The following is a 13,259-nucleotide window of genomic DNA, read 5'->3' on the forward strand; positions in this document are numbered from 1 at the left end:
GCCAATGCAAGAGAAATAAATAAAGATTTGTTATGCAAGAAATAAATCGAACCAAGGGTTCGATCCCTGGTCAGGAAGATCCCCTGGAGAAGGGCATGGCAACCCACTCCAGTATTCTTGCCTGGAGAATCCCCATGTTCAGAAGAGCCTGGCAGGGTACAGTCCATAGGGTTGCACAGAGTCAGACATGACTGAAGTGAGGGAGCGAGAAATGTACTATGTGCCCAGCACTGTAAGATGTTTTCATCATCTTACATAGCCCATTTCATCTACACTAACACAATGATCCACACTACAAGACAGAGTGTCATACTGTTTTACAGATAAAGAAACTGCATTTCACAGAAATTAAATGACTTGCCCAGGATCACATAAGTACCAAAGCAGAGAAGTTCAAATCTAAACCCAGTTCTGACTCCCCAGTCTGTGCTCTTCCCACTCAGCTGTGCTTTCCCACTTTATGGTCTAATTCAAGGGACAGTTTTAGCTGATTCTCCAATTGACACCTATGGCTCTGCCTCTTTCCCACACTCAGAACCCACACTCCACTGGATGTCCAGAAGATTGTCTACATCCCCCTCCCTCTACACATTCAATGTGTTTGTAACCCAACTCTCCACCTCTCCCACAAAACTTAGCTGTCCTTTGAGAAGCCTTACTGTTAGTGCTACTACTATTGGTTACCCAGGCATCTCGAGCTTCTCGAAATTCTAGTGACATTTTTATCTTCCTCCATCTTAAAGCCCAAGATTTAATCCGTCTAGCTTACCTGCACCACTGTCTCTTCCTCACCCTAATCACAAGCCTTCTTTCTGTTCCTCCAGCTTGCCATGTTTCTACCTCAGTATCTTTGCACATGCTGTCTCTTCTGCTCAGTGTCCAGTCCTTCCTCCTCCTTTAGATAATTCTACTATCCTTCAGAATTTAACATATCACTTGTTCAGGAAAGCTTTCCCAAATCTCTAGTCTTATTGAGGCACTTACCACAATTGCAATTAAGTGGTTGAATGTGTAACAAACAATTTATGAATTTTTCTTTCTCCCAGGCTGAATGCATGGGAAAGGTGAAGACTGGGTCTGTCTCACTCAGTACTGCATCCTCAGTGCATCACATGTCATAGGTGATTAGGACATATTTGTTCTTCTCTATGTGAGTTTGCTTTATCAACTCTTCCTCATGTCTGTGTCCACCAACAGAATGTAAGTTCCAAGGGCAGGGATTTTTGTTTTTGTTGTTTTATTCACTCCTGTTCCCCTAACACCCAAGTGTTCATTAAATGAACATATCCATAACTTCCTTTCCACTTCTAATGCCCTTGCCCTACACATCTCAGCAGAACACCAGACATCACTCCGCACTAGGCTTTTAGATGCCTGAGCACTCTCCTGGCCAGAGAGCTGAAATGCTGAAGACCCCAGCAGAGGAAGTGACAGACCTCATCCCAGTGACCATGACTTGAGTTTCCTCTCTGAGGACTTGGAGTCTGCAAAACCATGAGACTGTCTCATCATATTGTTTTCCTCTAATTAAAACTCTTCATAAAATATGGTTCATCAGTACCATCTTTCTAGGTTCCATATATATGCATTATATATGCATTGATATACCATATTTGTTTTTCTCTGACTTACTTCTCTCAGTATGGCAGAAATAAAACCAATATTATAAAGCCATTATCCTTCAATTAAAAATAAAGTTAAAAAAAAAACCTTTTCATAAAATACGGAAGTCAGGATCTTCCAAATAGCTGCATTTGTGGTTTTCTTGGCTAAGGGTTGGTGTCAGCAACACGTGAAAACTTCTCAAGAAAGCACCAGAGGAAGGCAGAGAGGGGTAAGGTATGAACTTTGGAGACATGCTCAGAAACTCTGCTTACTAGCTGTAAATCCTTGGGTAATCCCTCCTTTTCCTGACTGTAAAACAGGGATAAAAATGCTTCCCTTATAATGTTGTTGGGAAGGGAGGGGTAGTGTTTAGAAAGATTTGCAGAATACCCTGACTTAGGAAGTGTTCAATAAACGAGACTTTAAAAAAAATTGATTTTAGTTGATTTACAATACTGTTAGTTTCAGATGTACAGCAAAGTGACTCAGTTACAGTCATCTTTTGGTGTCATATCTTTTTGACCTTTTATACAGTTCATGAGGTTCTCACAGCAAGCATACTAGGGTGGTTTGCCATTCCCTGAGGAATTGGTTTGATGGCATAAGAGAGGGTGTCAGAGAATAAGATGGCTGGATGGCATGACCCATGCAATGGACATGAACTTGGGCAAACTCCGGGAGATGGTGAGGGACAGGGAGGCCTGGCTTGCTGTAATCCATGGGTCACTAGGAGTCAGACACAACTGGGTGACTGAACAACACATATATATTGGGCTGGACAAAAAGTTCGTTCAGGTTTTTCCATACAATGTTACAGAAAAACTCAAGCGAACATTTTGGCTAACCCAATTTTTTTTTCCCCATCATTTTCTATTACAGGTTATAACGAGATACTGAATATACTTCAATTAACAGGAATTCTTAGCACAGCCTTTTATGCTCCCAATTTGCACATTCATAAAAGTGACATGTAGCTAACTGTCCAGTCTCCCAAAAGGAGATAAATCATCTTTGAACACCCGGAACCCAATTTAGCCAATGAAGTCCTTTACCAACCTCCACTGACAACATAAATGAGTAGCCCATAACAAAGCACCGAGGTGCACAGTCAAGTTCCCACAAAGACTAACTCATTTTAGTCCAAGTGAAAGTAGCAATCTGGCCAGCTGCTCAAGCGCCGAGTTGGCTCTATAGAACCCATCAGGCCCTACCTGGGCTAACACCTGCCCTTGGAAGAGGAATGCCAACTACGGGTCTCTGGAACCTCAGCCAGCTTTGTCCTTCGTAATGGTGCCACCTAGCGAGGCCCTGGAAGCACTGCCGCCTACACCGGCTATGCCAGGACCACTGCGACAAGCCCGACAGATTTTGGACTGGGATTGTGGTCTCCTTTCATTTTATTGCCGGGTTAAATGTTTAGACTAGTGACGTCCTCCTTCCATAACCCTGCAGAGGAAGCTTGTGTTGTCCCTCCCCGACCCATGTTCAGACCCAAAGGGGCTGATAAGCGCTAAGAGTCAGCTATAGACTACTCGTCGTACAGAATTGACCAGCGATCACTCTGCGATCTCCTCGCATCCAATCCTCCGGAGCAGGCAAAGCAAGCATTAGCATCCTCATCAAAATCATTGCACAGATGAGAAAACTCAGGGAAGGTGGTTAACCCAAGGTCACAAAACATCCGGGATGACAACCCAGGCCTCCTGTAACCGGGTCCCTGGCTCCTTCCCCAATCACACGCCCCTCCTCATTTCAGTGTGGCCCCAAGGGAACAGAGCCTCGGGGACTGTGCGCCGAGGACAGACGGGTGGGTGCAGGATACAGATGACATAGAGGCGACCGCAGCTCTCTCTCTTTCTTCTCTGCTCACTGAGGACCTTGCATGTTCACCAGGGCTCCGGGCGGGGGAAGAAGGGCCCAGAGCAGGAAACACGGTCCCGCGCAGGTAGCCCCTGGGAGCACGTGGCGCCGGGTCACGTGAGAGGGGCTCGCCGGCGAGGGCTCTAGCACGCACGCACGCCGTACGTAAACACGCACTGAGGAGCTGAAGGCGGCGAGCCCGAAGCCCCGGGTCACATGTGGAGGGTGGTTGTACAGAACAAGGGGGCGGGAAGTAGAGAGGTGTCACGTGAAGGAGGTCGGAGCAGTGAGGTCACGTGACGGGGGACGGAGGCGGGGCCGCCGAAAAGGAGGAGGAGGAGGGGCGCGCGGCTTCCGGCGGTGGGGGGGCCGGCGAGCGGAGGGGGGGGCCCTGTCCCGGAGGTGGCGGCGGCGCCATCTTGGCGAAGGGGGGATCAGGAAGTGCGGACCGCGGCGGCGGCGGCGGCGGCGGCGGCGGAGCCCGGAGCGGAGGCCGGAGGCTCCCGGCCCGCCGGCCCCGGAGCGGAGCGGAGCGGAGGATGCAGCAGCCGCAGCCGCAGGGGCAGCAGCAGCCGGGGCCGGGGCAGCAGCTGGGGGGCCAGGGGGCGGCGCCGGGGGCCGGGGGCGGCCCGGGGGGGGGCCCGGGGCCGGGGCCCTGCCTGAGGCGGGAGCTGAAGCTGCTCGAGTCCATCTTCCACCGCGGCCACGAGCGCTTCCGCATTGCCAGCGCCTGCCTGGACGAGCTGAGCTGCGAGTTCCTGCTGGCTGGGGCCGGAGGGGCCGGGGCGGGGGCCGCGCCCGGACCGCATCTCCCCCCACGGGGGTCGGTGCCTGGGGATCCCGTCCGCATCCACTGCAACATCACGGTGAGGACCCCCTCGCGTGCGCGTCTCTGGGGTCCTCTTGTCTGGGTCTCGGAATCACCCCACACAGCTTTTTGCTCTTGAAAGACCTGGGAGGCCGAATCCCCTCTCGGGGTTCGGCTCTTTTTCTTCAGGTTGCACTTGTTTCTGACGCTTGAGATTCTGCCGTGCACCCAGAATCTCTACCCTTCATAGTCAGGGACACCCTGACATATGGCGCCTCGACTACCCCTTTCCATTACCCACCCACATCGCGAGGTTCATAATTTTGGCTCATTTTGGTTACTTCACGACTTTTCTTGACACCTGGGAATGTCCCTCTTCCCCGTCCCTCCCCCCCCCATCTCAGGGTTTCAGGCCTCTTCATTGACTTTAGCTGGAAGGACCTGGCTTGGAATTCTGTAGATTTCTGTGATTTCCCCCTTCTCAGCAGTACCTTTGATTTAGGACGTTGCCACCTGTGAGATCCCTGCCCAGGTGTCTGTCATTGAGCCCCTCTTCTCTGAATTTTACCAGTGATTGCAATTCACTGACTCCTTTGGTTCCTCTTCTTTGGATTGCTTTTTATTCTGGTGTAACCTCTAACTCTCCTCATTTTGCCCCAGCTGGTAGCTGCCACTCCCATCCTGTTCCCTATGGATATCTCTAGTTGCCCTGGGTTGTTGCCTTTCCTGGTAATGATGGTGATGTGCAAGGGCAATCTCATTTGTTCTGAGTGGTAACAGTTCCTTTTCTCCCAGTGAGCATCATTCCATCCTAGGTGTGCGGGGCTGGGAAACACCTTACACGTCTTCTGCCTAGGCTATCCTCAAACATTCTGTGAATAGGGTTGGCGTCTGGTAATCTGGGAATACCTGATACTGCATGGTATAGCACTTAAAATGATTGATACCACCTAGTGTGGTAGTGTTGACCCTACTGGGAGCACCGGGTAGCGAGCCAGGGGACAGTACTTTATCCAGGCAGGCACACTGCAAGTGGGAGTAGTCTGGAGAAAGACTTGTGAATTGTGTAGCACTTGAGGGCCTGAATTCAGTTCACATGGTTCTTGTTTACTATCCTTTTCTTGCATCAAACCAGGTCAAGGTTTGGTGAGGCAAGCCTCAGCTTGGGTTGGATGGGGCCCCACCAAAACTCACGTGTTCCATTTTCCTCTCTCATGTTTTTTCATACTAAAAAGTGGAGATTGAAGGACAAGGTGTGGCTCTATGAGCTGATGACTTGAGCATCTTTGATAATTTGTTTTCCTCCAGGATTGAGGATTAGAGCAGTGGCAGGGTTTAAGACCTTTTTAGGAGGTTCCCTTGGTATATGTGGAAACTTTTGGGATTGATTCCTTACCTGAATTATGCTTTCAATTCCTTAAGGGTAGGTTTTCCCCCTTCTACTTGCCTTCCCAGTTGCCAGAGGCCGTCTACTGTCTTTGTCCCTGGAAAGAGGTTAGTTTAGAAGATTCTAAGACTCCCTGTGACCACTATAAAGAAGACTTGGCTTGAACTGGCCCCCTTTATTTGGGCAGAGGGGGAGTCTGGTCAGGCTGCATTTGGCACCATGGCTCAAGAATGCTGGGAATGTTAGCAGCGTAGGCTTCTTTCTCCCAGCCTGCCATGTGGAGCCCTACAGCCTACGCCTGGACTGAGGGTGGCAGGTTCCCAAAGGAGAGGTGGGGAGAAGTGGCCTTTGAGGGGTTCAACAAGGAGTGGAATGGGAAGATTCTTCCTGCCACACTTTTACTTTCAGGTTTTAGAGACATAATCTAGTTTTTAATTCCTCCGTCCCTAGCTAAAATGAAAGTAATCTGTGGTCTCTGGTTTTTTTCTGCCATTGTGATTGTGATGAGGTGATCCTTTTCTCTGATTAAGGAGGGTCGGAGGTCTGGGTGTTGGGTGTGGGAGAACTTAAGGTCTGGAGCTTGTCGAGGCAACACAGGAGGTAGGAAACCATACTCATCGTCAGCACAGTTTGGCTGTGCTGCTGCTTTGATGTTTACTCTTGAAAGAAAAGGACCAGGCTTCTTGGAAAGGGTCATCCCAGGGACTTTTTTCTCCTGGTCTGGGATTTGTTGGGAACCTGCCTGCTGAGGTGGGCTTGTATATGTGTGTTGGGCAGATGGTGGAGAGCAAAGGGACTAGAAGTCTTGGGGCGTGGAAGGCAGGCAAAATCTAGCTTTCCCCAGAGTCTCCCGTCTTGACTGCTCTCCCTACTCTTTCCCCCTTAGGAGTCATACCCTGCGGTGCCCCCCATCTGGTCAGTGGAGTCCGATGACCCTAACTTGGCTGCTGTCTTGGAGAGGCTGGTGGACATAAAGAAAGGGAATACTCTGGTGAGGGGGCCAAGGTGTTGAGGAGGGAGTGCATTTTCCTCCTGAGAGACCCATGCCATGAAAACATCCGGTGAAACATGTGTCTGGAAAGTGGGTGGTGCAGTAGCCTGAACATTTGAGGCAGACGTCCTGGGGGAGTTGCTTCCTGCAGCCAGAGGGAGAGCCCTGCACCTGACCCAGGATTCGTCCCGTAAGCTCTTCCCCACAGCCCTGTGGTCTGTAAGTTCTAGAGAACTAGGTACCAACTTGGGGGCTGAGATAAGAGTTCACCCATGTACCTGTCGGTATTGGGGTGGGGAAGGAGTGTCTGATGTCACTGTGATCCCCTACCCTAGCTATTGCAGCATCTGAAGAGGATCATCTCCGACCTGTGTAAACTCTATAACCTCCCTCAGCATCCAGATGTGGAGATGCTGGATCAGCCCTTGCCAGCTGAGCAGGTGAGCACCTGAGGGGCTTTGAACCCTGTTACGCAGAGTTACCTCCACAAACAGCACTCAGGAAATACATGTTAATTGAGATGAACCTGCAGAAGCTTCTCTCCAGCGCTACTCCAGACACGTACACATATAATGACTGTCGGCCTCTCCTCCAGATGTTTGGAATCCAGCTAAATGGGGCACCAGTAACTTCACCCCTCTGATAAGACTCTTTCTCCTGGGCAAGGTCATCCCTCAGGGGGGACTTTACCTTTAGCAGTAGGTAACCATTGGGGACTGAGGCCCCTTGTTAAGGTCCAAGAATGCAGTTCAGTCTAGAGATGATTGAGTAAAGGGGTTCTTGGGGAGATTAAACTGGGATTTGTGAGTTAGGTGGCAGAAACAGCCATTGTGCTTCTCTTTTATTGTTTGGCGTATAGTGGACTGGTAGTGAAGTCATTCCCTGGACTGTTGCTTCCACGCAGTTCTGACTGGTGGAGAGGCTGGTAGTCTTATGGGCGGGAGCACAGCTTCCATACCCAGAGGGCAGTAGGTCAGAGGCTGCATTCTAGGAAGCCACCAGGGTCTGACTTCCATCTTTTCCTTCCTCACTGCAGTGTACACAGGAAGATGTGTCTTCGGAAGATGAAGATGAAGAGATGCCTGAGGTAGGCTTCTACCCAAGACGGTACTGGTAGGACTTTTTTTCGGTCAGCAGCATTGAGAGCCTGCTATGTACAGAGCTCAGAGCTCCAGTCTAGACCTGGGGAGAGAGAAATAGCAAATGAATAAAGACAGAGGTACTGACCTAGGGGAACAGCAGTGTAGCAGAGGAGACAGGGCACCCACGTCCAACCACTGAAGACAGATAGGTGCAAATCTGTTTACACTAAATAGTCACTATGTTAATCTTGGATGGCTTTGTAGTCAGACTTGAGCTTGCATCCTCTATCTCCCAGCTCTCTTGATTGGGGGATTTTACCTATTCTACTAAGGTACTGTTTCTGCAGTTTTCTTATTTATAAAATGGGATGATAATATCTACTACGTAGGGTTGTCTTTAAGATTAAATAAGGCATTGCATGTGAAAGGCTTCATAAGTGCTAAATAATTGGTGATACTCTCTAAAAACAACTTGGTTAAGAACTTGAACTTGAGAGTTAGACCAAATTTGATGTGCATGTTAGTTCTATTAAGAGTTGTATGACTTTGTGGGCATGATAACCTCACCTGGACCTCAGCTTTCTCATTTATAGTAAGGGGGTAATGATAAAATAATGGCATGGTGGTTATAAGAACTAAATGAGCTAGTGTGTCTAGCATCGCAGCAACTAATATAATAATCAGGAAATTAGTATAGCCACATCCTGCCAGAGAGAGGAGATCATGATTACTTTGTTTCTCTGCACTGAATTAACATGGTAGGTTCTGTAACTTTTGTCAGGGTCTTAAGCTGCACAAAGGGCCCAGGATAAGTGAAACATTCTCCTGTCAGACTGCAGACAGCCCTCCAAAGTCTGGCTGATATGGGCTCCTTCCCCATGTACAATGAACTAGTTCCTCACTTCGAGCAGGGTGAATAGGGGCTGGTTCTGTTCTTGACCTCTGCATTCTGGACCCCCTTCCTTATTTCCATCTTGGCAGTGGGTGCCTCTGCCTATCTCCTCAGTTCTTGCACTTGGGAAGGCAGGAGGTTTCTCCTTTAGACCTGGAGTCCTGGGAACTCCTGGGTACAGAAGTCACCTGATGAAACATGAGCTTTGAGTCGCAGTGTCAGGCCAAAGTCATTCTAGGAATTAAGGAAGAGTTTGTGCTGCCAAGGGAGAGCTGTAGGGATAGTTGGGGCAGGGTAGGTCTAGGGAACAAGAAAGCCGAGTCTCTGCTTGCTTTCCCTAGACCTTTTCGTAGCCCTGCAGCTTGAGAACTGAATAGGAGAGATTTGCCTCATCTTTTAGATTGTGAAGGGAGTGGGGCTGGGAGCTTTCCAGCAGTGGAAAGGGTATTGTACTCACTCGGCTGCCAGACAGACTGCAGCTGTCTATCTTTCTCCACCTGCAGCTCTAAGTCATATGGGACTGGAGAAGGGAAAGGCCCTTCTCCACAATGTGTTCCTTTCTTTCTTTTATCCCACTCCTACCCCACACTTCCCCCTAGGACACAGAAGACCTAGATCACTATGAAATGAAAGAAGAAGAGCCAGCTGAGGGCAAGAAATCTGAAGATGATGGCATCGGAAAAGAAAACTTGGCCATACTAGAGAAAATTAAAAAGAACCAGAGGCAAGATTACTTAAATGTACGTGCCCTCTAGGGAGAAGCTGGGTGGAGGGGTTGGCTGGTGCTGGCTGGGAGGTGGTAGGCCATCAGGTGTCAGGGTGGGAAACAGCATCCTCTTTGGGGTGGGTTATCAGTGGGCCTCATCCTTGCCTAACCCTGGGGCATGCTGCTGGCCTACCCCTCAAGTCTAGCACAAGACTGTGAGATGTTCTGTCCTCCATGCCTCCTTTGCAGGGTGCAGTATCTGGCTCGGTGCAGGCTACTGACCGGCTGATGAAGGAGCTCAGGGATATATACCGATCACAGAGTTTCAAAGGTGGTAAGTTTGCCTCACAGCGGGATCTGAACACGAGCTTTTCAGAAAGAAGGACATGGTGGCGGCAGCAGATACATGGATGCTGACCAAGTTTTTAGGCCAAGGATGGAACACCTCTCGGAGTGGCTTAGATTGGATGTATGTCTATGTGGGATGAACCGGGAGCCTTTGACCTTTTTTTCTTTTCAGCCTGGGAGAGGAATTGGCATCGGGTCCCACTTAGCACTGGGACCATCATCTGATAACATCCCTCTTCTTCCCTCCTTCAGGAAACTATGCAGTCGAACTCGTGAATGACAGTCTGTATGATTGGAATGTCAAACTCCTCAAGTAAGTAGGGACTGTGGGATTGGAAAGGAAGTTGAGTAGTGAGTGAAATCACCGTGATGGGAGTCTCCAGGGCCAGCCATCCTGGGAGCTGGTGTGGGCAGTGGCTTGGCCCTCTGCTGCTTGCCCCAGGGGCGGTGGGAACCTCAAGGCTCCTGAGTTAGACCCAGAGCTGAGCCTAAACTGGTTGTTTCCTAGAGTTGACCAGGACAGCGCTTTGCACAACGATCTCCAGATCCTCAAAGAGAAAGAAGGAGCTGACTTCATCCTACTTAACTTTTCTTTTAAAGTAAGTCCTTCCTTTCCAATCCCTCCTGGGCCTAGGCATCCTTCCCACCTTCCAGTCCTGCAGAGGGCCCTGACCTCCCTTCCCTGACAGCTGCTTCCGTCTCTCCCTCAGGATAACTTTCCCTTTGACCCGCCGTTTGTCAGGGTTGTGTCTCCAGTCCTCTCTGGAGGGTGAGTGGCCCAGCAAGGGCAGAGGGTGAGGAAGGGTTGGGGAGCTTTTGCCAGGCACAGCTAACTAACCTTTCTTCTGCAGGTATGTTCTGGGCGGAGGTGCCATCTGCATGGAACTTCTCACCAAGCAGGTGAGCCTGTCTCTCATTCTTTGCCTGGCTGGCCTGGGCAGGGCTAGGCTGACCTTTACCCCTCACCACCCCCCACCAAGGGTTGGGTGATGGGCATAAATAGCCCTTTCATTCTGCCTGGCAGGGCCTGCACCCACTGACCTGGGCAAATGGGTGATGGCTGTTCTGGGAGTGAAGGGCAGGGGCCCTTCCATTGCTGCAGCTGCTCTCTGGAGAACAAGCATCGGGTTTCTCTGTAAAGTCTGCTGACTCGTTTACTCTGCCCACATTGTTACTTAGGGCTGGAGCAGTGCCTACTCAATAGAGTCAGTGATCATGCAGATCAGTGCCACACTGGTGAAGGGAAAAGCACGAGTGCAGTTTGGAGCCAACAAAGTAAGGAGCCCAGACCCTGGCCTGGTGGGACTGGTGGGAGCCATGTACAGTTTAGGCCACTAGGAGGCCACCGTGGGACTGAGCCGCAGCATCAGCGAGTGGGCCTAGTGTACCCGCAGTGGGAACAGAGCAGGGCCTCGGCCTCAGGGCAGCTGAAGACTGGGGAGGGTGCAGGTCTGGAAGGGGAAAGCTTCCCTGTGGGGACCTCCCAGGTGGAGGGTACTTAGTCGGTCAGTACAGCACAGTACTGGGAGCTGGGTCTCTGGGTGGCAGCAAGGCCACAGCTGGCCTTGTCTGGTGGCCTGATCTGGTGGCTTCCTCTCCCCAGTCTCAATACAGTCTGACAAGAGCACAGCAGTCCTACAAGTCCTTGGTGCAGATCCACGAAAAAAATGGTGAGGCTGGAGCCACGACTTGAGATTCGGACCTTTGCCAAGCCCGAGGTTTCCATCCAGCCAAACAGCAAGAACCCCTTTTGGTTTCTGAGCCTTTTCCACCTGTTAGCACAGCACCTGTCCCTGTTCAAGGAATTCAGTGAGGTGGAGGATAACGTGTACCACCTCTCCTCCAGTAAGAGCAGTGGTGGCCAGAGCACTGGTAGACTGGGTGCTGCCCCACCTGCCCACTGCCCTGTGAGCAAGCTCACCTCACTCTGGTGTCATCTCAGGTTGGGTGCATCATTCTCCCTTTCCTTACAATCTCCAAGCAGGCAGTTCCTCACCTGCCCATATACCTTCTCTCCCTGCACCAGGAGGCCCTTTCCAGGATCTCTTCCATCTTTGACCCTGGAGACGTCTTCAGTGATTAAGGCTAGGAGGGTGGACAAAACAGCCTCCGCCTCACCATTTTCTTCCATTTCTTTGCAGGCTGGTACACACCCCCGAAGGAAGATGGCTAACCCAGGAGTGCCATCCCCTTCCTCTTTCCCCAGGCACCACTGGACCAATTACCTTTGAATGCTGTATTTGGATCTCACGCTGCCTCTGTGGTTCCCTCCCTCATTTTTCCTGGACGTGATAGCTCTGCCTATTGCAGGACAATGATGGCTATTCTAAACGCTAAGGAAAAAAAAAAACACACAGAACTGTTTCAAGTACTCAAGACTGACTTACAAACCAACCAACCACCTGGCTGGAACCCTTGCTAGCAGGCATTCTTATAAAAGAAACTTTCGAGCCTCCTTATATTGCTGGAAACTCAGCTGTGCTCCAGACTAGAGCCTCCTTACCTATGCTATGGATTTTTAATTTATTTTCTCTTATTTCATGTACACTGCTTTTTTTGGTTACAGTGTATGATGGATGTGTATGGAAAAAAAATGTATCTTTGGGAAAACAATTACAGTTTGTTAATTTGAAGAGGCTGGTCTTGACTCATCTTTATTTCCATACCTCACCCTTCCCCCATCCCCTGAATTCCTTGAGCAGTGGGGGGAGGGGTACCAGGTTCACTGTGGCTTTGGTAGCCATGAGGGGCTCCACTTCGCTGCTAAAGCCAGAGGTGAGCTGAAGCACAGGCCTGCCTCAGCCTGAAGGGCTCTGGAGTAACCAGACTTGTACCCCCTGGGAAGGCAGAGCTCCGCCTGCTGAACCACAAAGCAGGCTGAAATGATGACCCTTACTCGTTAAAGACTTCTAGTCACAGATGCTTTCAAATTTCTAAGAAAAATAACAGAAGAAGGCCTAAGAGGCTGCTTCACAGAACTACTTTTAAATGAACTGAATAGGGATGGGGCCACAGTCTCAAGCATGTATGTGGTCCTTCTGATGTCAGCAACAGGCTGTGTAGCTACCATTCGTGTTCACTGGCCCCCCTCCCAGGAAGTGGCACTGAAGGGCAATGGTTGGTAGCTCCCTTGCTGCTGCTCCTCTCTTGCTTCATTTATTCTTAATGGAGAAGCCAGGCAGAGCTCCAAAGTAAGTTGTTGGGCTTGGAGGCTGAATTCTTTTAAGATCCTTTCGTAACGTGGGAAAGGATTAGCTTTAAGGGGTTTGGTCTGTCTACCTGTGTGCCCCACTTGGGCTCAGAACTGCTGTAGAGGCAAGTCCATGAGCTGACCTGTCAGTGCTGGGTCTGTCCCTGCTGTTTAAATATCGATGTGCTGCCTGCCCCTCCTGGTCTGTGAGCTTGCTCCGGTGCAGAGACGGCCTCCTGGAACCTGCCTACAGACCGGATGGTGACAAATGCCAGAGGCCAGGGATGGCCAAGTGAGGACGTGTCTTAGCTCAGACTTAGCACAGCCATCTGAAACCTCTAGGATGCCAGAGTTCTGTATGCTTTGACACAACATTTTAACTTGGGTCAC

The 13,259-nt window shown here is 50.2% G+C and overlaps 2 protein-coding genes across 3 annotated transcripts in view; one reads left to right on the forward strand and one right to left on the reverse strand.

Annotated features, from left to right (window-relative positions):
• The first annotated feature begins 3,875 nt into the window (after positions 1 to 3,875).
• UBE2Q1 (ubiquitin conjugating enzyme E2 Q1) lies at positions 3,876 to 12,312 on the forward strand. Of its 2 annotated transcripts, XM_081494668.1 has the most exons (13): positions 3,876 to 4,331; positions 6,547 to 6,651; positions 6,987 to 7,091; positions 7,688 to 7,738; positions 9,225 to 9,365; positions 9,581 to 9,665; positions 9,932 to 9,992; positions 10,188 to 10,278; positions 10,390 to 10,448; positions 10,531 to 10,579; positions 10,859 to 10,954; positions 11,283 to 11,349; positions 11,821 to 12,312. In XM_081494668.1, exons 1-13 carry the CDS (start codon positions 4,005 to 4,007, stop codon positions 11,850 to 11,852), a joined length of 1,269 nt encoding a protein of 422 aa, XP_081350794.1. In that variant the 5' UTR covers positions 3,876 to 4,004; the 3' UTR covers positions 11,853 to 12,312. The 2 variants fall into 2 exon arrangements, with proteins under 2 accessions (XP_081350794.1, XP_081350795.1); XM_081494669.1 differs by lacking the exon at positions 6,987 to 7,091 and having other exon boundaries at positions 4,133 to 4,331.
• TDRD10 (tudor domain containing 10) overlaps positions 7,478 to 13,259 on the reverse strand; it is a 63,718-nt gene continuing 57,936 nt past the window's right edge. Inside the window, exon 12 of the mRNA XM_081494665.1 lies at positions 7,478 to 7,833. Within this exon, the coding sequence (XP_081350791.1) occupies positions 7,828 to 7,833 (6 nt within the window). The 3' untranslated portion in view covers positions 7,478 to 7,827. The remainder of the gene's footprint in view (positions 7,834 to 13,259) is intronic.

Source organism: Giraffa tippelskirchi, chromosome 5 (assembly GCF_054371585.1).
Source record: "Giraffa tippelskirchi isolate mGirTip1 chromosome 5, T2T-mGirTip1v1.2.pri, whole genome shotgun sequence".
NCBI lineage: Eukaryota > Metazoa > Chordata > Mammalia > Artiodactyla > Giraffidae > Giraffa > Giraffa tippelskirchi.